At 40.8% G+C, this 27,872-nt stretch overlaps 1 protein-coding gene across 4 annotated transcripts in view; it reads right to left on the bottom strand.

The window, feature by feature from the left end:
* Window positions 1-27,872, bottom strand: part of ripk2 (receptor-interacting serine-threonine kinase 2) — a 72,666-nt gene that overhangs the window by 20,240 nt on the left and 24,554 nt on the right. For all 4 annotated transcript variants that reach the window (XR_012098808.1, XM_073044461.1, XM_073044459.1 and 1 more), the window contains exons 2-4: window positions 24,182-24,335; window positions 22,991-23,146; window positions 13,581-13,738 (exon numbers count right to left, since the gene is read on the bottom strand). Coding sequence is in view for 3 of the 4 variants with exons in the window: in XM_073044459.1 (XP_072900560.1) it covers window positions 13,581-13,738; window positions 22,991-23,146; window positions 24,182-24,335 (468 nt within the window). In the remaining variant the exon portion in view is untranslated. The remainder of the gene's footprint in view (window positions 1-13,580; window positions 13,739-22,990; window positions 23,147-24,181; window positions 24,336-27,872) is intronic.

Genomic DNA, 27,872 nt, shown 5'->3' with positions numbered 1-27,872 from the left:
ATCAGAGCTAACAAATCCAAATACCACCAGGAATCAAACACATGATGGTGCAATCACAACAGTGATTGAACCAGGTTTTATTATAGCTGAAGTTGGTGATTGTTTTAGTGGGAATACAGGCATCGTCACAAAAGCTGTTATAGGAGCTAACTCTGTCAGTGTAATCATCATTTGAATGCCCTCAAAACCGTGGAGATGCGCATTGACTTCGGGAGAAGTGTGTCTCCTCTCCACCCACTTTTCATCAAAAACTCTACAGTTAACACGTTTCAACAGTCAGGTTCTTGAGCATCATTATCTCTTCGTACCTCATGTGGGAGAACCACGTCTCCTCCATTAGCAAAAAGGCTTGGCAGAGGATGCACTTCTTGTGGCAGTTGGTAAAAGCCCGTTTTCCCAAGCAACTCTACACTGGCATCATGGAGACCATTCTCACATCAACCATTCCTCTTTGGTTTGCTGCAACATCCGCCTCACAACACACAAAAACTACGCTGTTATCAGGACAGCAGAAAATGCCATTGGCTGCAGACTACCATGTGTCCAGAACAAAGAAAAGGGCAGGAGAAATCATCGGGGAGATTACCCACCCAGCAAACTGCCTTTTCTAACAGCTCCGCTCCATCTTGTAAGTCTTGTCCCACAAGCAGTTAAACTGATCAACCATTCTATTTTCCCTCACACCCCCACCCCCACTATCTACCTCAGTCACTGAACTATAAACACTTTAAACCACGTTTTATAAGCTATTTACATAGTAAATACGTGCTGTTACTTATGTACATTTTATCCCATATCTGTACATTTAACTTTATATAATTCCTTATTTTGTATATTGTTGTAAGTTGATTTTTTTGTAGCGCCGACAAACCAGAACAATTTCCTAATACATGTGAATGTATATGGTGAATAAAGTCGGTCCTTGATCCTCGAGCTGAGATGATTCCACTTTGATTTTGTCATGTCCCCTTTACGAAGTTAAATGTGACAATGGAATTTTTTACTTAATTTTATTTTGTTTAGATACACAGCATGGAATAGGCCCTTCCAGCCTGTTGAGCCACATCACTCGATAATCCCCAACCACCCCAAATTAACCCTAACCTAATCACAGGACAACTTACAACGACCAATCAACCTACCCAGTAGGGCTTTGAACTGTGGAGAGGAAGGTAGAGAAATCTTTTTTCTCCTGAACTCAAAGTGCAGGAGAATTACTGCATCCTCACACAGGACTTCACTTAGCTATCAAGTTTCCCCAAAAAACACGGATATTAAATTTAGACTACTTCCGTAATTATGACTCTCTTCCTTGTAACGGGGATAGCTTAGATGTCCTTAAACCCCTACAGGAGGAATCAGGCCGGAATGAAGGAAGGAATAAAATATTTAGGAATTTAACTTGTCCTAAACAGTAACAGTGATATTTGTCTGAGAGGATTTAAAATATCAAATATCTGGATGATACACAAAGTTATTAGATATCAGGTCTATATTTCAAAGGAGCAAGCAAATGATTAATCACATTTATGCTAGAAAATGCGTGATCCGAAACCCTCTGCAGACAAGCCAACTGAGTGGAGGCGTTTCTGTCCCTGAGATCTTGTGATGTGGAACTGGCATGGTTTCTTCATTCTGTATGGGTAAGGGAGTCTTTGCACTTACTGCAGTATTGGACTGACTACTGGACTAGCTGGAACAAAAAAAGCTAAAATGTTGAAACACTGTTGGTGTTGTAGCTTCTCAGCTATTGAATCAGCATGGGAGTAGCACTACTAAAAGAACTCGTATTATCTTCTAAAATACTTTGTGCTTGAGTGCTACGCTGGGTGGCAGGGTGAGGCGTGGTGCTTCAGCAGGGTTCGACAATACTTGCTCAGTGTGCTGTTAGGCATTTCATCAGGAAGGAAGGATGGATTAGTAAGTTTGTAGATGATACAAAGGTTGGTAAAGTTGTGGATGGTGTAGAAGGTTGTTATAGATTACAACGGGACAATAGGATGCAGAGCAGAGCACAGCAGAGCAGATGGAATTCAATCTGGATAAGTGTGAAGTGATGCACTTTGGAGTGTGGGAGAACAGAGGAATCTTCTGTAGATCCCTCAAAGTGGCCACACAAATTATTAAGGTAGTTAACGAGCATATGGTAAATTGACTTCATTAATCAGGGGATTGAGTTCAATAGCCATGAGATAGTGTTGCAGCTCTATAAAAAGACTGGTTAGAACACACTTGGAACATTGTGTTCAATTCTGGTTCCTCATTATAGGAAAGACGCAGAAACTTCAGAGAGGGTGCAGAGGAGATTTACCAAGATGCTGCCTGCACTACAGGGCATATCTCATGATGATAAATTGATCAAATCAGGGCATTTTTTTTTTCTGGAGCAAAGGATGGTAGCGAAGTGATTGGCACATGCTTTATAGTACGAGCAATCTGGGTACAATTCCTGCTGCTGTTTGTAAGGAGTTTGAATGTTCTCCCTGTGACCACATGGATTTTCACCCACAGTCTAAAGATGTACCAATTGGTAGATTAATTGGTCATTGTAAATTGTCCCATGAATAGGCTAGGGCAGCGTGGTTCAAGGGGCCAGGAAAGCTATTCTGTACTGTATCTTAATTTTAAAAAATGATGTGAGGTTACTTGTTAGGGTTGTATAAGATGATAAAACGAATAGATAAGAGTGAACAGCCAGGGCCTTTTTCCAGGTGGCAATGGCCAATCGAGAATGCATCATTTTAAAGAAGACAGGTATGGAGGGGGATATCAGTATTAGGTTTTCTCCCCCCCCCCCCCCCCCACAGAAGGGTAAGGGCATGGAAAACAATACCAGGGGTGGTGGTAGACTTTAATAAATTCAGGGCATTTAAGAAACTCTTTGATAGGCACATAGGTGATAGAAAAAATTAAAGCACTATGTAGGAGGTAGGGTTTGAATTTATCTTAATTAGGTACAGATTTGGCACAATATTGTGGTGGGCTGTAATGTTCTAAATTCTACAAAGTTTGTATATAAACTCCATTTGCCTCTCTCTTTAAATGAACTATATCCCAATCTACACTTCGATAGGCCTTTACACTGTCACAATTCCACCAATCTTGGTACCATTCACAAACCATCCATCCATATCTACATTTTCACTGATATACTGTACAGTGCATGACAAAGAGAGGTGCCAGCACCAATCCTGATGGAAGACCAGTGGTCATGGAACCCCAGCCAGAATAACAGTCTTCCTCTCCTACTGTCTTTTATCAGCAAGCCAATTCAAAATCCAAACTTGCAATTCACCCTGGATACCATTTCTATTTATCTTCTTAATCAGCGTACCATGAGGAACAATACCAACTGCCTTAATTAACTCCTTATAGATGTCAATTGTCTTATCCTCATCAAATGCCTGTATCACCTCAAGAAAATCAGTCAAGTTTGTAAGGCATGACCTACCCTGCTGAAAGCAATGTTCTCCATAACCAGTTTTGCCTTTACAAATGTGCCTAATTATCCTCTCCTATAGCTTCCACACCACTGATGTGAGAATCGCTGATCTAAAATAACCTGTGCTACCCCTATTTTCCTTTTATGAACAAAGGTATATTTACTGCTCTCCAGGATTTGATTAGGGGAGAGAGAATTCAAAAGAAGCGAGCAGGAACAGCTGGAATATTCTATGCACCACAGTTCCTGAAGAGACATTATATAGTGCGTAATTAGGAACTTGGCAGAGGCCAATAAGAAGTTAGGTTTAACCAGAGCAGCCATTGTGGAAGCAGACACTGTGTGGGTGGACCAGTGTTAGATTGGGGAGCTAAGGCTTTGACTCATAGATGCTTCAGTGAGGTGAAGGCTGTTTATTTTTTTTCTTTCTTTCTTTTTGCACAATCAGAGCTATGGGGAGGCCAGGCAGGATAGTGGAATGCTCCTCTTGCAGGATGTGGGAAGGCAGGGAGACCTCCAGCGTCCCTGATGACTACACCTGCAAATGCACCTAGCTGCAGTTTCTTTTGGGCTGTGTTAAGCAAGTGGAGAGGAAACTGGATGAACTCATGAGGCTGAGGGATGATCAACAGGATGTACAGAGAGCTACAGCAGTTACATACAAGATGCAGGAAAACAGTACCTGGATGACCTTAAGGAGGGGGAAAGGAGGCAGGGTACCCTTGAACCATTCCCCTCAACAACAGGTATTCTGCTTTGGGTACTGCTGGGGGGAGGGGGTGGAAGGAGGATGACTTTACAGAGAAAAGCCACAGTGGTCATCAGGTCTTTGGCTCTGAGTCTGGCTCTGTGGCTCAGAAAGTGGGAGAGAAGGGAAGCGGGTGAGGAAAGAGGAGTGCAGTAGTGATAAGGGATTCCATAATTAGAGAAGAAGACAGGAAATACTGTGGGCGTGAAAGAGACACCCATGTGGTATGTTGCCTCCCAGGTGTCAGGGTCAGGAATATCTTGGATCGGGTCTAAGGTATTCTAAAAGAGGAGAGCGAGCAGCCGGTTATCTAGGTACATATTGGTACTAATGAAATGGGTAGGAAAAGAGAGAAGGCCCTAAAGAGAGAATATGAGGTGCTAGGTAGAAAGCTGAAAAGCAGGAGCCTGAGGGTAGTAATCTCTGGATTGCTGCCTGTGCCAAGCGCCAGTGAAGTTAAGAATAACATGAAGAAACTTGTCTTGGGCTTCCAGCCAGGTATAGGTATCAATTTTAACCAATGTTTCAATGAGAAACGCTGCCATCTTCATCAGGGATGATAGCTGGGCATGTCTCGTCTGGTGGTAATTATACCCCCATCATCCATACCTCCTGATTGATTAGTCCACTTCCAATTAGGTTTCTGTTGCTCCACCTTATTTACAATTCAATTCCAGTTCTTACCGAGTGAGACCTTCATTTTTGTAAAAACTTTTCCTCTAGCTTTATTTCAACGGCTTCCTTCACTAGGTGGTCCCAAAACCCATTGGTGGGGCACAGTAGTTTTGTGCCAAAGTCAATCCTATAGCCATTGCAAGTGCACTTTTCTGCTACCGCCGATGTCTTCGGATAACCCAAACTGATCCTGGGCTCCTCGATGCGGGTTCCCACCATGCACTCTGTCTGGTTGATGTATGCTGCTCCACAGTCACAAGGTATCCTAGAAGCACCAGCTGTTCAGAGTCTCAGGTCATCTTTGACCCCGTAAGCTATGATTTGAGCTTCCCTACTGCTTTATGGATGGTATTAATCTGGTAGTACTTCAAGATCCTGGCCAGATGGCATTTTGTCAGAAACCATGGAACTCCAGGGAAGACAGGCAGTACTGATGGATTCCCCGTGTTGTTAGGTTTTCTAATTCTTCTGTTGGCCCTTTTAAGGGCTCAATTGATTTCCTTCACCTTGTAGCCATTCTGTACGAATATTATGCATAATCATCTTACTTCCTCCAGGAGATTCTCTGATTCCAAAATAGGTTTTGCATGATTAATTGAAGTAGAAAGAACCATTCTACATTAGGAGGTGTCATGGTGGCTGTTACTGTTGAGATATCAGTCCGTGTGAGTAGGTTTCCAATTTATGTCATGTCCAAGGCTAATATCCGGTTTCTGTCTTATTAGAATGTCCAGGAACAGACATTCTATTGTCTCCACCTCTATTGTAAATTGAATGTTTGGACGTATCTTGTTCAGATAGTCATGGAACTGCTGGAGTGCCTGGAGTCCACAAGGCCACACTATGAAGGTGTCATCGATTTATCTGAAGAAGCATTTGGGGTGCAAGGGCAATGAACAGAATATGATACTTTGGTAGATGAATACATGGCTGAGGAATTGGTGCAGGGGGCAGGGTTTCAGTTTCTGGATTGTAGAAACAAAGGAACATAGGAACCTACAGAACATTACAGGCCCTTTGGCCCACAATACACACCTCTATCAGATCACCTCTTATCCTCTGTCACTCCATGGAGAAAAGGCCGATTTCAATCAACCTATTCTCATAAGGCATTCTCTCCAATCCAGGCAACATCTTTGGAAATCTCTTCTGCATTCTCTCTATAGTATCCACATCCTTCCTCTAATGAGGTGACCAGAAGTGAACACAGTACCTCAAGTGGGGTTTAACTAAGGTCTTATATAGCTGCAACATTACCTCATGGCTCTTGAACACAATCCCATGGTTGATGAAGGCCACACACCATACACTTTCTTAACTGTCAACCCACATAGCAGCTTGAGTGTCTTAGGGACATGGACCCCAAGATCTCACTGATCCTCCACACTGCCAAGAGTCTTACCATTATTATTATATTCTGTCTTCAAATTTGATCTACCAAAATGAACCACTTCACACTTCCCTGGGTTGAACTCCATCTGCCACATCTCAGCCCAGTTCTGCAAACTATCGATGTTGCATTGTAACCTCTAACGATCCTCTGGGCTATCCAAAACACAACCAAATTTTGTGTCATCAGAAAACTTACTAACCCACCCTTCTACTTCCTCATGCAGATCATTTTATATTTTTTTAAAAATCACCAAGAGGAGGGGGTCTCAGAACAGTTTCTTGCTGAATACCACTGGTCACCGACCTCCATGCAGAATATGAACCATCTACAACCACCCTTTGCCTTCTGTGGGCAAGCCAATTCTGGATCCACAAAGCAAGTTCTCCTTGGATCCCATGCCTCATTACTTTCTGACTGAGCTTCTTATGGGGAACCTTATCAAATGCCTCACTTAAATCTATATACACTACGTCGACTGCTCTACCTTCAATGTGTTTTGTTACATCCTCAAAGAACTCAATCAAGTCCGTAAGGCACAACCTGCCCTTGACAAAGCCATGCTGACTATCCCTAATCAGATTATGTCTCTGCAAATGCTCATAAATCCTGCCTCTCAGGAGTTTCTCCAACAAATTGTCCACCACTGAAATCAGACTCACTGGTCTATAATTTCCTGGTTTATCTCTACTCTGTTTCTTGAACACGAGACCAATATTTGTAACCTTCTAATATTCTGGTACTTCTCCCGTCCCTATTGATGATGCAAAGATCATTGCCAGAAGCTCAACAATCTCCATCCTCACTTCCCACAGTAGCCTGGGGTATATCTCATCCAGTCCTAGTGACTTATCTAACTTAATACCTTTCAAAATCTCCAGCACATCCTCTTTCTTAATGTCTATACACTCAAGCATTTCAGTCTGCTGTAAGTCATCCCCACAATTGCCAAAGTCCTTTTCACGGGTAAATTCTGAAGCAAAGATCATTGTGGTCTCTTCTGGGGAAGGAGTGACCTATACCAAAAAGACAGTTACACTTGAACCTGAGGGGGACCAATATCATTGTGGGCAGGTTTGTTAGCATTGTTGGGGAGTGTTTAAACTATTTTAGCAGTGGAATGGGAATGGAAGTGATAGGGCTGAGAATGGGGCAGTTGGTATACAAGAAGATGTGATGAAGGACATGAAGACAGGGCAAAATTGCAGTCAGTGAGATGAGGTGGTGTAATATGGGGGCAAAATCAAAAAGAATTAAGAGTACAGGACTGAAGGAATTGTATTTGAAAGCACTTTGTATATAGAATAAAGTAGATGATCATACAGCAGAGTTATAGATTGGCAAATATGACATATGGGCATCACTGAGTCGTGGCTGAAAGAAGATTATAGTTGGGACCTTAACATCTAAGGTCGCACATTGTATCAAAATGGCAGGCAGTTTGGCAGAGGAGTTGGGAGACTGTTAGTAAAAATTGAAATAAAATCTTCAGAAAACAGGTGGCATATGATCAGACGATGTAAAATCCTGGTGGATAGAGCTAACAAACTGCAAGGGTAAAAAGATCCTGATGGGATTTATAGACAGACCTGCAAAGTGTCAAGATGTGGGCGACAAATTACAATGGGAGATAGACAAGGCATTAAAATGGGTAATGTTATGATAGTCGTGGAACATTTCAGTATGCAGGTAGATTTGGATAAATCAGGTTTGTGCTAGATCCCAAAAATTTGTACAATGCCTATGCCTAGAGCAACTTCTGGTTGAGCCCACTAGGAGAAAGACAATTCTGGATTGGGCAACACGCACAAAATGTTGGAGGACCTCAGCAGGCCAGGCAGCATCTATGGAAGAGAGTACAGTTGACGTTTCAGGCCAAGACTCTTCAGCAAGACTGGAGAAAAAGAGATGAGGAGTCAGAGTTAAAAGGAGGGGGGGAGGGGAGGGAGAGACATAAGGTGATAGGTGAAACCAGGTGGGGGTGGGGGTGAAGAGCTGGGAAGTTGATTGGTGAAAGAGATCCAGGGCTGGAGAAGGGGGAATCCAATAGGAGAGGCCAGAAGGCCACGGAAGAAAGAAAAGGGGGAGGAACACCAGTGGGAAGCAATGAGTAGGCAAGGTGATAAAGTGTCGGAAGGAAAAGGGCATGAGGAATGGTGGGAGGAGGCCATTACAGGATGTTTGAAAAATTGATGCTCATACCGTCAGGTTGCAGGCTACCTAGACAGAATACAAGGTGTTGTTCCTCCAACCTGAGTGTGGCCTCATCGCGACAGAAATGGAGATATGGATTGACATGTCGGAATGTGAATGGATGGCTTCTGGGAGATCCTTCTGGCAGATGGAATGAGGGTACTCAGTGAAGTGGTCTCCCGATCTGCATCAGTTCTCACCGATATACAGGAGGCCACACTGGGAGCACCGGACGCATTATATGACCTCAAAAGCCTCACAGGTGAAGTGTCGCCTCATCTGGAAGGATTGTTTGGGCTCTGAATGGTAGTGAGGGAGGAGGTGTAGCACTTGTTCTGCTTGCAAGGGTAAGTGCCAGGAGGGAGATCAGCGGGAAGGGATGAATGGACGAGGAAATTGCGTACAGAGCAATCCCTGTGGAAAGCAGATTGTCATCGGCTCCCTCGGGCGCTCCTCCCCTTTTCTTTCTTCCATGGCCTTCTGTCCTCTCCTATTCTATTCCCTCTCTGCAGTCCTGTGTCTCTTCATCAATCAACTTCCCACCTCTTTACTTCACCCCTGCCTCTCTCGGTTTCACCTATCAGCTTGTGTTCTCCCTCCCCTTGCCCCACTTTTAACTCCGACTCCTCATCTTTTTTCTCCAGTCCTGTTGAAGGTTCTCGGCCCAATATGTCGACGGTACTCTTTTCCATAGTTGGCCTGTTGATTTCCTACATCATTTTGTTTGTGTAGCTTTGATTTCCAGCATCTGCAGATTTTCTCATGTTTGTGTCTGATTAGATGTTGTGTAATTAACTCAGATTTAATTAGGGAGCTTATGGTAAAAAGAACCCTGAGGAAATAGTGGTCATAATGTGATAGAACTCGCCAAGCCATTTGCAGGGAGAAGCTGAAGTCAGATGTATCAGTATTACAGTGGAGTAAAGCGATGAGCGAGGAGCTTGCCAAATTTGATTGGAATGGGATACTAGCAGGAATAATGGCAGAACAGCAATGGCTGTAGTTTCTGGGAGCAATTTGGAGGTTGCAGAATATATACAAGTCAAAGATGAAGTAGTATTCTAAATGGAGGATGATGCAACTGTGGTAGACAAGGGAAGTCAAAGACGGTATGAAAGCAAACGAGAGAGCATATAATATGGCAAAAGTTAGAGGAAGTTAGAAGATCAGGAAGTTTTCAAAAAACCATAAGGAGAAAAAAGATGAAATATGAAGGCAAGCCTGCCAATGAAATAAAAGAAGGTACCAAATTTTTTTCAGATATATAAAGAGCAAAGGAGAAGCGAGAATATGTATCGAACTGCTGGATAATGATACTGGAGAGGTAGTAAAGAGAGACAAATAAATGGTGAATTAACTTAAATATTTGTGTCAGTCTTCACTATGGAAGATACTAGCAGACTGTCAGAAATTCAAGAGTGTCAGATGGTAGACATGAGTGTACTTTGAAAAGATGCTTGGGAATCTGAAAGTTCTGAAGGTAGATAAGTCACCTGGACCAGATGAACTATACCCCAGTATTCTGAAAGAAGTAGCAGAAGAGACTGTGCAAGTATTAGTAATGATCTTTCATGAATCACTGGATTCTGGAATGGTTCCAGAGGCCAGGAAGATTGAAGATGTCACTCCATCTCTTAAGAAGGGAGGGAAGCTGAAAAAGGAAACCATAGGCCACACACACAAAATGCTGGTGGAACACAGCAGGCCAGGCAGCATCTATAAGGAGAAGTACTGTCGACGTTTCGGGCCGAGACCCTTCTCCTCATAGATGCTGCCTGGCCTGCTGTGTTCCACCAGCATTTTGTGCGTGTTGTTTGAATTTCCGGCATCTACAGATTTCCTCGTGTTTGCTCTTTAAAGAAACTATAGGCCAGCTAGCTTGATTTCAGTGGTCAGGAGGATGTTGGAGTCCATTATTAAGGATGTGGTTTTGGAGTACTTGATGGCACATGATGAAATAAGCCAAAGCTAGCATGGTTTCCTTACGGGGAAATCTTGCCTGGAAATCCCGTTGGGATTCTTTGAGGAAATAACAAGCAAGATAGACTAAGAAAAGTCAGTAGATGTTGTTTACTTGCATTTATAGAAGGCCTTTGACTAGATGCCACATGTAAGTCTACTTAAAAAGATAAAAGCACACACTTTGCAGGAAAGATACGAGAATGGATAGAAGATTGGCTGATTGGCGGGAGGCAAAGAATGGGAATAAAGGGGGGCCATTTCTGGTTGGCGAAGATAGGTAGAGATGCAGCTAGAGTTGAGGAAGCAGGGAGCCTGCTGTAGACAGATTGGGAGAATGGGCAAAGAAGTAGGAAATGGAATATAGTGTAGGGAAATATTTGGTCTTGCACTTTGGTTGAATGGCATAAAGGTGTAGAGTATTTTCTAAATGGGGAGAAAATCCAAACATCAGGTGCAGAGTGACTTGGGAGTCCTCATGCAGGATTCAGGTTGAGCCAGTGGTAAGGGAGGCAAATGAAATGTTAGCATTCATTTCAAGAGGACTAGAATATAGAGAGGAAGTTCACAAGAATGATTGTGGGAATGAATGGGTTAATATAAGAGAAGCATTTGATGGCTCTGGACCCATACTCACTGGAATTTAGGTAAATGAGGAGGGATCCCATTGAAACCTATTGACTATTGAAAGGCCTACACAGAGTGCATGTGGAGAATGTATTTCCTATAGTGGGGTAATTCAGGACTACAGGGCATAGCCTCTGAATAGAGGAACATTCATTTAGGACGGAGATGAGGAAGAATTTGTTTAGCCAGATGATAATGGATCTATGGAATTCATTGCCAGAGATGGCTGTGGAGGCCAAGTCATTGTATATATTTAAAGCAGAAGTTAATAGGTTCTTGATTAGTCAGGGTGTCAAACTGCCTGGCAGAAAGCAGAAGGATGACGTTGAGAGGGATAATAAATCAGCCACGATGGAATGCAGAGCACAATCAATGGGCTGAATGGTCTAATTCTGTTCCTTTGTCTTATGGTCTTGTCTTTTTTCACCTATGACTACTGATAGGACAAATATCTTGAACAAAACCTCAGTGATCTCCTCACATATTTCTTCCATTGTTTTAGGATATGTGACATTAGGCCCTGGAACCTTAGCCAACAATGTTTTCCTGAATTCTAAACACTACCTCAACAATCTCAAAATGTCCCGGCACATTAGCATGTCCCACTCAGCTTTCACTATCTTCCTAATCCTTCTGCTTGGTAAACACTGATTCAAAGTAACACATACAAAGTGCTGGAGGAACTCAGCAGGCCAGACAGCATCTATGGAAAAAGAGTACAGTTGATATTTCAGACCAAGACCCTTCAGCAGGGCTGGATAAAAAAAAAACAAGATGAGAAGCAGAGTTAGAAGATAGGGGAGGGGCAGGTAGGGGAGGGAAAAACACAAGGTGATAGGTGAAACCAGGAGGGGGTGGGAGTGAAGTAAAGAGCTGGGAAGTTGATTGTTGAAATATAGGGCTGGAGAAGGGGGAGTCTGACAGGAGAGGACAGAAGGCCATGAAAAAAAAGGGTGGAGGTGCTCCAGAGGTGATGGGCAGAGAAGGCGATAGGGTGAAAGAGGGAAAAGGATGTGTGGAATGGTAAGGGGAGGGGCATTACAGAAGGTTTGAGAAATCAATATTCCTCCACCCTGAGTGTGGCCTCATCATGATAGTGGAGGAAGCCATAGAAAAACATATTGGAATGGAAATGGGAAGTGCAAATAAAATGGGTGGCCACTGGGATATCCTGCTTTTTCTGGTGGACAGAGCGCAGGAGCTTGGTGAAGCGGTCTCCCAATTTACGTTGGGTTTCATCAATACACAGGAGGTCACACAGGATGTGCTGGACACTGTGCAAGACCCCAACAGACTCACAGATGAAGTGTTGCCTCACCAGGAAGGAATATTTGGGGCCCTGAATGGTAGTGAGGGAGGTGGTGTAGGGGCAGGTGTAGCTTGTTCAGCTAGTAAGGATAAGTGCCAGGAGGGAGATCAGTAGAGAAGGATGAACGGACAAGGGAGTCGTGTAGGGAGCAATCCCTATGGAAAGCAGAAAGCGGGGGTGAGATGGGAAGGATGTGCTTGGTGGTGGGATCCTGTTGGTGATGACAGAAGTTACAGAGAATTATGTGCTGGAAGTGGAGGCTGGTTGGGTGGTAGTTGAGGACAAGAGGAACCTTATCCCTGGTAGGGTGGTAGGAGGATGGGGTAAGAGCAGACATGTGTGAAATGGAAGAGATGTGGTTGAAGGCAGTATTGATTGTGGATGGAGGGAAGGCCCTTTCTTTGAAAAAGGAAAACATTTTCTTCATTCAGAGGTGAAAAGCCTCATCCTAAGGGAAGATGCAGTGGAGACACAGGAATTGAGAGAACGGGATAACATTTTTACAAGTCATAGGTTGGGAAGAGGTATAGTCCAGGTAGCTGTGAGAGTCCGTGGGTTTGTAATAAGTGTCGGTAGATAAGCTGTCTCCAGAAATAAAGACAGAGAGATCCAAAAAGGGGAGGGGTGTGTTGGAAATGGACCAGCTAAATTTGAGGGCAGGGTGGAAGTTGGAGGCAAAGTGGATGAAGTCAAAGAGCTGGAAGCAACACCGATGCAGTTGTCGACGTAGCATAGGAAAGTGCGGCATGGCCACCAGTGTAGGCTTGGAACGTAAACTGTTCCACGTAGCCGACAAACAGGCAGGCAAGGCTGGTGCCCATGGCTACACCTTTTGTTTGACATAAGTGGGAGGAGCCAAAGGAGAAATTATTAAGACTAAGGAGAAGTTCCGCTAGGCAGAGGTGTGTGGTGGTGGAGGGGAAGTGGTTGAGACTGGTGTCCAGAAAGAAACATATTCATTATCTCAAATAATTGAATGCGTGAATGTTGACAATATACTCTGCCCAAAGCATTTTACATTATCAGTGAATTCTTCATGAAAATAGAAACACCTTAGAATACAGGGTACAGCTCTGGCACAAAAATAGTTACGTACACAATGCAAAACTGCACACAGTAAATAGTTGGACTGATTTCTTAACTGAGGCAAAATGTGTCAAATTTATCAAATTTCATTGTTTGTTGTTTTATGCAAATGATGTTAAGAAACTATCTAAATGCTTTGGGTTCTATTTACCTGTACATGTCATGTTTTACATCTGCACGCTTCACTTTGTTTGGCTCATACTGCTCGGGAGCCATGTAGATAACTGTCCCACCAGCTGTGGGGGATTTAACGCCTGATGATTTACTCATGGTTAAACGCCGCCATTTCGAAAGTCCAAAGTCTGCAATCTTAACAAACAATCATAACCATGACTAAGTTCAGTTAAGCAAACATGCTAAAACTTTTATGATCACATAAATAAATCATCTGTTCAAACAGTGAGAAATCACTTTGAGATTGTTGCTGAGATTGTTGAGTCTGAACAACGCAAATGAAGCTGAATGAATGGAAACACTGACTTGATTTAATTGCATTTGGAAATAATTTCATGAAACAACAATCAAAAATGGCTAAGATTTGCTGAGCTTCTGATAAAAGGTCACTGCTTTGAACGCCTAACAGTTTCTTAACAATAAAAGATGGCTGACCTGTTGAGTATCTGTTGTATTTGTCTTCATCTTAGAATGCCACCACCTACACTTTCAGAGTCATAGAATATGACAGCACAGAAACAGGTCCTTCGGCCCATCTAGTCTGTGCCGAACCATTAACTTACCTGTTCCCATCAACCTGCACCTTGACCATTGCCCTCCATACCACTCTAATCCAAGTACCTATCCAAATTTCTCTTGAATGATGAAATCGACCCCGCCTCCACCACTTGCTCATTCACCCTCTGAATGAACAGCACCCTCATGTGCCCCTTAAGTATTTCACCTTTCACCCTTAACCCCATGATTTCTAGTTGTAGTCTTACCCAACCTCAGTGGGAAAAGCTGCTTGCCTTTACCCTATCTATGCCTTGCATAATTTTGTATACCACTGTCAAATCTCCCTTTAATCTTCTATTTTCTAGGGAATAAAGTCCCTGCAAAATGTTGCTCTCTCACTCGCTACTTCAAAACAGTGATTCATTCCCAACAAGACTTGTAGTTTTCAAGTGGGTTCCTTGTATTGTTTTTAAAATAGTTACCAATGTTAATTACCTCCAGATGTATCCTCACCCTCTCTCACAAACTTGTGAGCATTGTTCTCAAAATTACAATATTTAATCTCCCCATCTTTGTAAGATATCTTCAACCTCCATAACTTCCAAACATGTTGTGCTCATTACAAAATCTATTCCTTATTAAGTAATTACAATCTGGCCCTGGCAATATTTGTAATTGCACAAGGCTTTACAAATGATATCCTACTTAAATGAGCTGAGTTTTGAATCACATATTCACCAGATAGCTACAATATTTGCCTAAAACATTAGATCTTGGGTATTTCTCTTGTGTTAAATTGGTGTCGCAATAGGAATCCAGTTTAGTAAGAGAAAACACAGGTTCACATGTTTGGTGTACATGCTTGGCTGATGAGCTAAAGGCATGAAGCTATCGTCAGTGGGATTATAACTGAGTGTTTTTAAAACAGAATCCCACATAAATGTGACATGATGGTCTCAAGTCTTTCTTAAAAATTTTTTTTTAGAATTTTATTGCAGCTAAATTATGCAGCTAAACACAACTTTTTTATGAATAAGACATAAAACAGAATTTAATGAAGTAAGAATTTAATCAATTTTATCAGATATATCTGACTGTATTTTCATAATCATATCATAAATGATTGCTATTAAACCCTTTTGATAAGGGTTTAAGCCTAAAATGTTTTCCATGATATTGGTTGGATATGAAATTGGAAAAGTAGGTAACATGGTATTCAAAAAATCTCTGATCTGTAAGTATCTAAAAAAATGAATGGGAGAAGGAACTTCAACTTTCTTTACCTATAGAGAAATGGGAGAAAAAATTTCAATTAGTTAACTTATCTTCTATTTGTGCTAAACATATGTTGATTCAATTTAAAGTGGTGCATAGGGCTCAGATGTCTAAAGATAAATTAGCTCATTTTTACTGTCATATAAATCCGATCTGTGATAGATGTCACTCTGAGGTAGCCTCTCTGACTCATATGTTTTGGTCTTGCCTTATTTTGGAAAGATATTTTTGATACATTCTCTACAGTTTTGCACATTGATTTACAACCTCACCCTATCACTGCAATTTTTGGTTTACCAATGATTGATCTGCCCTCTGCAGCTCAGCAGATGCTTGCATTTGCTACTTTAATGGCTAGAAGATCTATTTTACTGAATTGGAAAGAGATGAATCCTCCAACTACATCTCAATGGTTTTCCCAAACTGTACCCTGTTTAAACTTAGAAAAAGTTAGAGGTGGTACCTTTGATCCCTCGGTTAAATTTGAAGAAACTTGAAGGCCTTTTATTCAATACTTTCATGGAATGTAATTTGACCTTTTCTGACTCCTTATATTATTCATTAACTTGAGTAGAGGAGCAGAGTTGATGCCACTAATGATTTTATTTGGTATAATAGAATAGCCCAACTTTGTTTAGTTTACTTTGTTCTTGATTTTTCATTTTGGGTTTTTTTTTCCATCTTTTAATTTCCTTGTACCTTGTTTATATTAAGGGTTTGGGAGATCAATTATATTGGTGTTACCTGTAGTTTCTACTCACAGGTACTAACTACCAACAATGTAATCCCACTCCCTTTGTACTATTATGACCATTATGTATTTGTCTTGAAAAATTAAATAAAAAGATTGAAAAAGGAAGAAAGAATTTAATCAATTTGAGTCATATTGTTTGATTAAGCATTCTTTGTTGTTTAATATAATTCATTATATGTATGCAAAAAGTGAATGACATACAGGTTTCCCCTGCCATCTGAAGGCAGAGCGTTCCTATGAAACCATTTGTAAGCTGAAATGTCGTAAAGCAAAGAAGCAATTACCATTAATTTATATGGGAAAAATTTTTGAGCATTCCCAGACCCAAAAAGTAACCTACCAAATAACACATAAAACCTAAAATAACACTAACATATAGTAAAAGCAGGCATGATATGATAAATATACAGCCTATATAAAGTAGAAATATTGTATTTACGGTATAGTAAAACTTATCAAAATTGGGAAGACAGTGAGCCAAAATCGATTTAGAGAGAAAAAAAATCAGCATGTACACGCCTACGCACGTACACGCATACGCACACAACTGCCTGCACAAGGCTTCACGGTCATGGTAGTCTTTTCAGGGTAAACACACATATAAAGTGGGCGTCTTCTTTTCGTAAAAGCGAAAATCCTCTTTGGTTAGCGCAAACAGGTACTAATGTAGGTCTTTTGTAACAGCGAGCTACCATAAAGCGAACATTCGAAAAATGGGGGCCACCTGTACATCATCACCCCACCATGTCATATGTGTGAACCTCACTTAAAGTGAAAACCAAGTTAGACACACATTTAGATTCTGTATTTTTCTTTCCATTAGTTATATATTTTTGAGTTACAAAATATAACAGTGGTGACAAGTAAGTTTAAAAGTGGTCCAGAGACAATAACCTACCTATTAAAGCACAGCAAAATGTTCAAGTATAAAAAAAGACAGAGAACGGACCAATTCATGGGTCCATTACTGGGAGATGATAATAATAAATAACTAGATAAGCAGAAATGGTTGGTTACGTTGGAAAGAGAAACATATTCGATTGCACTAAAGATAACTGTCTGGTACGTACTGAAGTAATTTAGCAGTACCTTAGAGCAAATAGGACAGCCAATAAAAAGTGAGTGCCAATTTTGCTGAGTGCATTGGTGGAAAAACATACAATTTACTTAGAAGTTTAACTGCTCCAATCAAACCAGCCAAAATGAGCATTGCTGATATCATGAACGTAATACAGGAACATTTAAAACCAAAGCTATTTTTGACTGCAAAACGCTTTATGTTTCATAAGAGGAATCAAGAGGAAGGGGAGCCCATTTCAGCTTATGTGGCTGAATTGAAGAGATTGTCTGAGCATTGTCAGTTTGGTGATGGGCTTAATGATGCACTGAGAGATTGTTTAGGTTTTACAAGGCAAGATGTTAAAATAGCTTCTACCTGAAGCACAACTCACATTTAAAAGAGCAGTTAAAATCACTGCCTCAATGGAAACAACAGACAGAGACACAATTGAGTTAGTTGTAGTCAGGAATGAAAGTGAGCGTAAACAAAATTGCGATATCTACACAGAAACCCGTCTGGCCAAACAAATTGTGTTACCATTGTGGCAGGGAAACATATACACCAGACTAATGCAGACTTAAAGGAGAAACTTCCAGAAAATACAACAAAGTAGGACAAAGAGCATCTTTGGAAGATAATAATGGACAGTACAGGAAAGAGATAAAGATAAGTCAAATTGCAGTTTCAAAAGAAAAATACTAATCTGCATGCTTTTGAGGAAAAATCTGATAATGATGAGAGGGACACATGGGTGCGCAGCCTTGAGATTTACAATGTGAAAACTGACAATAGAGAAACAATATGGTTTACACAAGTAGTGAGCAGTAAATTAACTAAAATGGAATTGGACATTGGCTTGGCTGTTTCAGTCATTCCACAAAATGAATTTGAAAGGCATTTCAAAGAATACTGACTGAAGCCTGCAGATATCCAACCAAAAACTTATACCGGGGAAAAGATAACTCCTGTGGGAATGACATTTGTAACAGTGAAATACAACCAACAAGCCACATAAGGCTTGTAGCTTGTATGTAGTAAAAACAGGAAAGCCAGCATTGTGGGGACATTGATTGGCTAAGACAACTACAACTCAACTGGAGATCCATCCACCATTTTCATATCACATTCCCTGCAATAGTCAACTGAAAGAGAATTAAGAAAGGCACTGGATGATGCCACAGCAGTATTCAAGGACAGTACTGGAAGATTCAGACTTGTCAAGGGTAAAACAGTAATAAGTGAAAACTCCACACACAAGTGTTATAAAGCCCAACCAGTTCCTTATCCCATTATTGACAAAGCAACCAGTGAGTTGGATTGCATGGAGGTTGAAGGAATTCTTTTCAAGGTTGATTGGAGCCCATAGGCAACATCAGAAATCCTAGTAACCAGGAAGAATGGGTCTGTCAGGATCTGTGGTGATTTCAAGGTCACTATCACCCAGTACTGAAAGTAGATCAATAACCTCTGCCCTGGAAATAGGACATCTTCACAAACCTTTCCTAAGGGAAACAATTCAGCAAAGTACACTTAGCTGAGGCCTACCTACAGATGGAGATGGAAGAAGAGTCCAAAGTGTTTCTCAACATAAACACTCACAAAGGGCTTTGTCGCTATAACAGCCTTATTTCTGGAGTAGCAACTGCATCTGCACTCTGGCAGAAAGTTACGGACCAGGTGCTGCAAAGTTGCCAAGGCACTGTGTTACTTGGATGACATCATTGTTACCGATAAAAATTACAAGGTGTCAAAAATGACAAAAAAGATGTCCAGAGGCATCTCCAAAATCTGAAAGTGTTAAAGTAATTAGCAGAACATGAGCTCAGAGCACAGTGCAACAAGTGTAAATCCTTTAAACCACGCATCATTTACTGTGATCACACTATCGACGCACAAAATTTACGCAAGTGTGCTGAGAAAATCCAAGCAGTGGTGAATGCCCCAGGGCCAAAGGATGGGTCACAGTTGTGGTCCTTTTTAAGATCTGTCAATTACTATAAAGGGTCCTGCCAAACCTGGCTACTGTGCTCCACCCCTTAAGCTCATTACTACAGATAGGAAGACAAAGCGGTGTGAGGTGGCTTTCCAAAAGACAAAGGAAATGGTGACATCAGACACTGTACTCACACATTATGATCTACATCATCCAGTGAAGCTTGCCTGTGACACCTTGCATTATGGTGTAGGTGCAGTCATGTCACATTTTATGAGTGATGGAAGTGAGCACTCCACAGCCTTTGCATCACCTTCCCTTAACGCTGCAGCAAAAAGTTACGTACAGAATGACTGATACCTTGAGTCTGGTTTGGGATGTAAATCATTTCAACTAGTACTTGCATAGCAGAGTTTACCGTCACTGCTGCTCACCCACTAGTGCCATGTTCCATCCACAGAAGGCTGTTCCTCTAACAGCAGCAGCAGGAATGCAGAAATGGGCTGTTTCTTGGAGGACAGAATTACAAGATTGAATTCAAGAGGTTGACTAATCATGGAAATGCTGATGCATTGTTCTGTTTACGCTTGGAAAAGCAAATACCTGAAAAACTTACAAAAGAGGACACTCCTCTTGATGTATTCTCCCTAATGTGAATGGAAAGTCACCCTATTACAGCAGAAATGATCCAAAGGGAACCCAGTTATGACCCCACACTGCCTCAGGTCTACGTGGTGAGTCAAAATGGCTGGAATGTGCAACAGGACTCCCAAATCCCCTATTCTTACCAGCACCAGCTGAACTTGTCCTTGACGGATGTTGCCTTATGTGGGGATTGAGAGTTGTTCTACTATCCAAGCTGAGCTATAAGTGTTGGAGGAGCTACATGCCGGTCATCTAGATGTGGTGAAAATGAAAGCATTGGCTCGAAACTTCGTCTGGTGAACTGGGACTGATCAACAAATTGAGCAGTTTGCCATGTACTGTTCAGGATGCCAGCATGTCCAGAAGAAAGGTGTCTAGATCTGTCATACCCACTTCCTGCAGTCCCAGAGTCAACTCCTACAGTAACAATAGAGGAGGCCCCAGAACCTGAGATTGTTTCACAGCCACAAGTCTCACCTGCCAAGCAGAGTGATCCCCCTTCTCAAGAAGGATATCATCCCGCTACAGTAAGAAATCCTCCATAGCAATTGAATCTTTAGGCTTTAATGGGACAAGTTAAAATTTACTATGTCTATATAGTAGTTGTATTATATAGTATAATGTATATAAGTTGAGATGCATTCTATATCAAGCTGGAGTTTATAGCTGAGAAGTGAGGAGAGTTGTGTATTTAATATTTCAGTTATATTGTAAATGTATTTTCTGATTAAGCATTCTTATGTAATTTATTATGGCTATAGTATACGTACAGGAATGGCATACACTACCACACCACTGCGTCATTTGTGCATGCCTAGCTTGAAGTAAAAATGAAGTTAGGCATGCATTCCGACCCCTTATTTTTCATTCAGTTAGTTTTATCTTTTGGAGTTACAAAGCATTACACCAATCCCATAAGCATGTTAGCATTTAGATGTACACTTCCCAGCAAGCACAGGTAGTAGTAATACAAATAAAGGCAGTGAGGGTCGATGGAGAGGGCGTATTGTGCACCAGTGTCCCCTTGTTCACTCCAATTAGTGAAAACATCTTGAACCTACTCTGCCAAGCCCTTTCAGAGTTGTGTATATTTTAATAAGACAATCCCTCATTTTTCTAAATGCCAAGCAATACAAACTCTACCCGGTTTGCCTTCCTTATTACAACCATCCACACATCCCAGGAATTATTCTGGCAAATGTATTTTGAACTGCCTTCAATGTGATCATATCCTTTCTTAGGTAACTGTAAACCCTATAACACTAACAAAATTCCATATTTTGAAATTCCAAACCCTTTGCAATAAAGGTCATCTTAATTACGTGCTGTACCTGCCTGCTAACTTTCTGTGATTCATGTACAAGATCCCTCTGTACTTTGTTAAATCTGGAGAATCACACACGAAGTACAGAAGGAACTCAACAAGCCGGGCAGCATCTGTAAACAGTGGATCTGTTGGACTGAGATCCTTCATCAGGACTGACTCCCTGTACATCACTCATTTGCAGTCTCTCTCCACGTGGACAGTCTCTGTTCCTCCCACCAAATTGCAATGCTTTCCCAAATTAAACTGTATTCCAACCACTCACTCAATCTGTCTACAATCTACCTTAGAATCACAATATCCTTATCACTTCTTGCCATTCCATCTATATTCATGCCACCTATAAATACACATACCTTACATTTTGTCCCTTCTTCAAGTCAAAAGCATAATCTGTATATAACTGATGGTAAATTAGTTATATCTTTGTAACTTAAGCTACCTAGTCCAGCTCTGTTTACTATACAACAACCGATTTTCAATCCATGACTACCATTATCTACCATGTCCTGACATGTGGGCTGCTATGCAGGCTCAGACATTACTCTTGCCTTTCAGGTGATCATAAAGTCACCAGGTTCAGCAAACTCTGAGGGAGTACTTTCATCTGGGCCCCACAGAGAACGATCGTAGACTGCTTTTTCAACTGGCTGTAGGCAGCTGGCTGCACTGGGGGAAAAGCATTCACTGAGTCTTTGCAACCATTAGTTCACACTCAAAATTACAGGGAGGGCCATCCAAAGGGCACCCAGGGCAACATCCTTCTAGGGACTGTAAACTCATGTATAACGAGGAATGAACGAAACACATCCACTTAGTAAACATTCCAGATAAGATGCAGCAGGCTGTGCAATAGTGTCAGCACATGCCACCACACTGACAGTCAGGCCCAGCTCATAACGGGTACAAGAATCACCAGGGTATTTATCATAAAGAACAAAATATTATACTATTAAATTCACATGCACTTGCTGTAAATAACATTAAGTGCAAGCACATATAAAAATAAGTGTTAGTTTTGCTCTAGAGGCATGGAGCATTGAACTAGAAGCACAACTTCAAATTTCATTGTGATAATTGGTAACTTAAATTAAAATAATAAATAATTCAGAAATAAACTTATTAGTAATATTGCCTATGAAATTCCTAAACTGTAGTTTAACATAAAGCTATCTGATTCACTAACTTCCCCTGGGGAAAGAGATCTGTCATCTTTCTGTAGTCTGCTCTATTACGCATCTACAAGAGCATCTGTATGGCTGACTCAGGGCTGTCTCTATAGATCAGAGTTGGTTAGGGAAAGACAATAAATGCTGGTGTTGCCAGCGATATTTACATCCCATGAGTGAATAAAGACAAAATCAGGAATAGATCATATCTTATTTGGTTCAGGTACCATGTAATAAATAATTTTGAAATAGACTTGAATCTTCATTCAAATTTATTTCAAAAGAGTTTGTAAGCCATACCAGTTACACGAACATCTTCAGAATTACGGCAGAACTATAGGATTAGTATTCTTATTATAGTAATCAAACAATGGATGCTGGAAAATGCATGATGGAAGTAGATAGGGTCATGTCTGAAGGACTCATGGTCAAAACATCTTTGGTGGTTCCTACATGCATCACATGCTCACTCAATATCATATACCACTAAGATTCACCACATCATTTCTAATACAAAATTCATGGTTCTCTATTTATGTCATTGTTACAGTAATCGATGTTTCGGAATGTTAATGTTACAAACTGATAATTCAAAACAGCTCCATGGGGGATAATGGAGGAAGTAATGTACTGCTGAAAACAGTGAGTTGGTCTGAGTCATTGTTCTGAAACTTTAACACAATGAGGTACTGAAATAACTGAATTCAAACACTGCATAATGTTCCTTACCTTCACATGGAATTCACCATCCAGCAGAATATTTTGTGCCTTCAGGTCATGATGCAACAATGGAGGATTCATGTTGTGCAGGAAATTTACTCCAAGGGCAATTTCATACAATATACGAAGTCGCAACGACCAAGGAAGTATAGGATAAGTTTCTTTCTATTAGAAAATTATAGAGCTGTTTTTAGAAAATAATTCATCTGGAACAATAATTTATTATGTGCCTGACACCTCTATTGAATTTAAGATTGTTCCACCTTTACAGCCTATTTAAAGGTCTAGCCTGTGAAAATCATTTGATGAAACAGTTTAGATATAAACATGAATGTGCAGCTTCCAGTTTTAGACTCTTGCCAATGAGTGACTGCGTTCTTTCTTCACAACACTTTCTCTTGTTGGAAGACAAGGAATTTAAAGCCGTAATTCTTACCCCTGCCATTTTCATTGGGGTTCTGTGTAAACTTCAATCAATGTTTCTTTTACTGCAGCCAACTGGAAAGGTGCCAGAAAGAGGAAGTTCAGGAGGAACTTAGAAAGTAAAAATAGGCACTCATCATAATAGAGCTCAAACTCAGAGTGATACAGTGGGGGATGGTAGAATAAAGCTATAAGCAAAAAACCTTCTGGCATAATGTGGAATAGCCATGATTTTAAGTATGAGTAGTGGTAGCAAAAAAAAAAACACTGCATTGTTGCAATTTAGGTACCATGTGTTGGTTTTGAAAGTTTAACAGCAACCAATATGCCAAGCATATTTCAGGAATCTATGGTCAAAGTCCAATGGGGAAATTACTCCAAGGATTTAAAGTATGTAGAATCTCAAAGAAAGATAACAAATGATCTGGGTCAGAAAGAAGTAATGTGCTCTTTAAATTATATGGTCAAACATTTGAATTAGTTTCTAGATTTTCAGATATCTAAGTAAATCATTTAGAACTACTCACAAGCTGATTAGCATGGTAGAGATTTTGGCTGGATTGTGAATTTTAAAGCTAAGTTTCTCCAATAATTTGTGTTCTAACTTGTAGATATTTCAGCATTTTGTATTTTCAATATTTCAGCAATGTACACTGAATATGCTTTATGACATCCTGAGTTCACAAGGGAAAGAACTATATAAATGCAGTCATTCTGCAATTTTTATTATAATAATGTATAAATATACAGAGAAAAACCTTATATAGAGCACATTACCTGATGAAGGAGTTGGTCCAAAGATCCATTGCTCATGTATTCTGTCACAATGCCCATGAATTCGGGTTCATTGCAAATACCATAAATTTGGATTATGTGGGAAAATCTGGCTCTGTGCAAGACCTCTGCTTCCTTCAAAAGTGTGTTCCTTTCACTTTTGGGGAAAAAAAGAGAGAAAGACGAACTAATAATGCAACAATTCATTGAAGCAGATTCTTTGTAACCAAAATGGCAACTATGAATGAAGGATTAAACTGGGATTTTGCACTAATGTTTTACACATAACACAAAAATATCTGCATTACAAATGGAGGTTATAATGAAATTCTTTTGTGTCACAATTGGAATTATTCTTTTAAAGAAGCTTTACTTAATATATGTTTTGTATAAACTTTGATTGGAATGATTTGAAACAATGCCTGCTAATATTAAGTTACACGTACACAAGAATTCAAGAAATTGGAATAAGCTGATGCTATTTGTCCTTTTTGAATCTGTTCTGCTATTCTTCAAGGACATGGCTAATATTCTACCTCAGTCCATAGTCCTCTACTATTCCAGATTACTTTAATATCCAGAACTCTACCACTCTCTGGTTTGAAATGACTGAGCCCCAAGTGTGCTACAAGGAAGAGAATTACAAATATTCACCACTGTCTGTAGCCACTTAAAAAAATCCTACCCAAGACATCACAAATGCAGAAAAGGAGGATATTGTGGAAGGAACATCTACATCAATATAGATGGACATCAGTCACAAGAATGGAGCAATCATTCTAACAGGAATATTCTATAGCCCCTCCAAAAGCAACAAGAACACCGAGAGCAGATAAATTGACAGATTTTGGAAAAGTACAAAAGTAACATGATTGTTGTCATGGGTGACTTCATCTTCGCTAATATTGTTTGCCATCTCCTTCGTGCAAGAAGCTTAGGTGGGGCAGAATCTGTTAAATGTGTCCAGGAAGAATTGCTGACACAGTATGTGGACAGGTCAACTGGAAGGAGATGCTACGCTGGATCTAGAACTAGCTAATGAACCTGGTTAATTGATAAACCTCTCACTGAATGAGCATTTTGGAGGCAGTAGCCATAACTCCCAGACCTTCAGCAGAGCCATGGAGAAGGACAACGTATTTATTTGGGGGAGGGCTAAGTATGAGGGTATTAGGCTGGAACATGGGAGTGTAAATTGAGAGCAGATGTTCTCAGGGAAATGCAAAGCAGAAATATGGAGGTTGTTTAGTGAGCATTTGCGTGAGGTTCTAGTTGGATATGTCACATGGAGACAGGTAAAAAAAGGAAGGGTAAAAGAACCATGAGACAAGAGAGGTGGAGATTTTAAGGTTTAGGAAGCAAAGAATAAACAGGGCTCTTGAGAGTTATAAGGTAGCCAGGAAGGAGCTTACTGAATATTTTGCTTCAGTGATCACCAGGGAGAGGAAGCTTGATGAATGGGAGGGCAAAATAGAACAGACTAACGTGCAGGAGCACATTGAGGTTAAGAAACATGCATTTTTGGAGATTTGAAAAACATTAAGATAGTTAAGTCCACGAGTCTGGATGGAACATACCCTGGGTTACATGAAGCAAGGGAAGAGATTACTGGAAGCTAAAGATGATTCTTGTATCCTAACTGGTCACAGGAGTAGCAACAGAGGATTGGAGGATGGCAGATATTGCTCCTTTGTTCAAGAAGGGTAATAGGGACAGTTCTTGGAAATATAAATCATTAAATCACACTTAGTGGTGGGCAAACTAATAGAGAGGAATCTTAGAGACAGGATTTATGAGCATTTAGAGAAGTATAGACTCAACAGTGTTGGTCAGCATGGCTTTGTGAGAGACAGGATATGCCTCACAGGCCTGACTGACTTCCTTGAGAAAGTGACAAAGCAAACTAATGAAGGTAGAGCAGTGGAAGTGGTCAATATGGATTTTTGTGAGGAGTCCAATAAGATCCTTTATTGAAGGCTCATGCAGAAAGTTATGAGGCTTAGGATCCATGGAAAGTTGATTCACGAATTAGGAATTAGTTAACCCACAGAGGGCAGAAGGTGGTAGTAGATGGAGCTTATTCTGCCTGGAGGCTGGTGTCTTGGTCCATAAGCATCTGTTCTGGGACCCCACTGCTTGTTGTTATTTTTATGAATGAAGTGGATGAGCAAGTAGAAAGGTGGGTTAGTAAGTCTGCAGGTCACATGAAGTTTAGTGGTGTAGCGGTTAGTGTGGAAGGTTAGTCAGAGAGTCAAAAGAAGTACAGCACAGACACAGGCCCTTCAGCCCATCCAGTCCATGCCAAAACCATTTAAACTGCCTCTTCCTATCGACCCGCACCGGGACCATAGTCCCCTATATCCTTGCTATTCATGTACCTATCTAAACTTCTCTTAAACATTGAAATCGAGCTTGCATGCACCACTTGTGTTGGCAGCTCATTCTACACTCTTACGACCTTCTGAGTGAAAAAGATTTCCCTCCTATTCCCCTTAAACTTCTCACCTTTCACCATAACCCATGACCTCTAGCTCTAGTCCCACCCAACCTCAGTGGAAAAAAGCCTGCTTACATTTACACTAACTGCACCCCTCATAATTTTGTATACCTTTATCAAATCTCCTCTCCATCTTCTACATTCTAAAGACTAAGGTCCTTATCTATTCAAGCGTTCATTGGAACTCAGGTCCTCCAGTCCTGGCAACATCCTTGCAAGTTTTCTCTGCACTCTTTCAACCTTGTTTACATCTTTCCTTTAGGTAGGTGAACAAAACTGCGCACAACACTCTAAATTAAGCCACACCAATGTCTCATACAACTTCAACATAACATCCCATCTCCTCTACTCAATACATTGATTTATGATGGCCAATGTGCGAAAAGCTTTCTTTACAACCCTAACTACCTGTGAAGCCACTTTCACATATTACGGACCTATATTCCCAGACCCCTTTGCTCTACCACACACCTCAGTGCCCTACCACTCACTGTGTAAGACCTACCCTGGTTAGTCTTATTGAAGTACAAGACCTTGCACTTGTCTGAATTAAAGCTATGGTAGCTTTCCTCACTGTCCACTACACCCCAAATCTTGTTGTCATCCACAAACGTGCTGATCCAGTTAACCACATTATCATCCAAATCATTGATATAGATGACAAACCACAAACGACCCAGCATCAATCCCTACTAGTCACAGGTCTCCAGTCAGAGAGGCAACCCTCTACCACTCTCTGACTTCTCCCACAAAGTCAACGTAATCGCATTTACTACTTCATCCTGAATGTCAAGTGACTGAATCTTCTTGTCCAGCATCTCATGTGGGACCTTGTCAAATGCCTTATCAAAGACCATGGAGACAACATTCACTGCTTTGCCTTCATCCACTCTCCTGGTAACTCCCTCAAAAAACTGGTTAGACATAATCTACTATGCACAAAGCCATGCTGATGATCCTTAAATAGTCTATGTCTATCCAAATATATATCCAGTCCCTATGAATACCTTCCAATAACTTTCCCACAACTGATGTTAGACTCGTCAGCCTATAATTTCTTGGGTTTATGTTTACAGCCTTTTTTAACCAGCAGAAAAACATTGGCTAACCTCTAATCTTCTAGTACCTTTCCTGTTGCTAAGGATGTTTTAAATATCTTTGCTAGGGCCCTAGCTATTTCTGCACTTGCTTCCGGTG

Source organism: Hemitrygon akajei, chromosome 1 (assembly GCF_048418815.1).
Source record: "Hemitrygon akajei chromosome 1, sHemAka1.3, whole genome shotgun sequence".
In the NCBI taxonomy this organism is placed as follows: Eukaryota; Metazoa; Chordata; class Chondrichthyes; order Myliobatiformes; family Dasyatidae; genus Hemitrygon; species Hemitrygon akajei.
The sequence above is the reverse complement of the archived record's forward strand: the minus strand, read 5'-3'. Positions and strand labels throughout refer to the sequence as shown.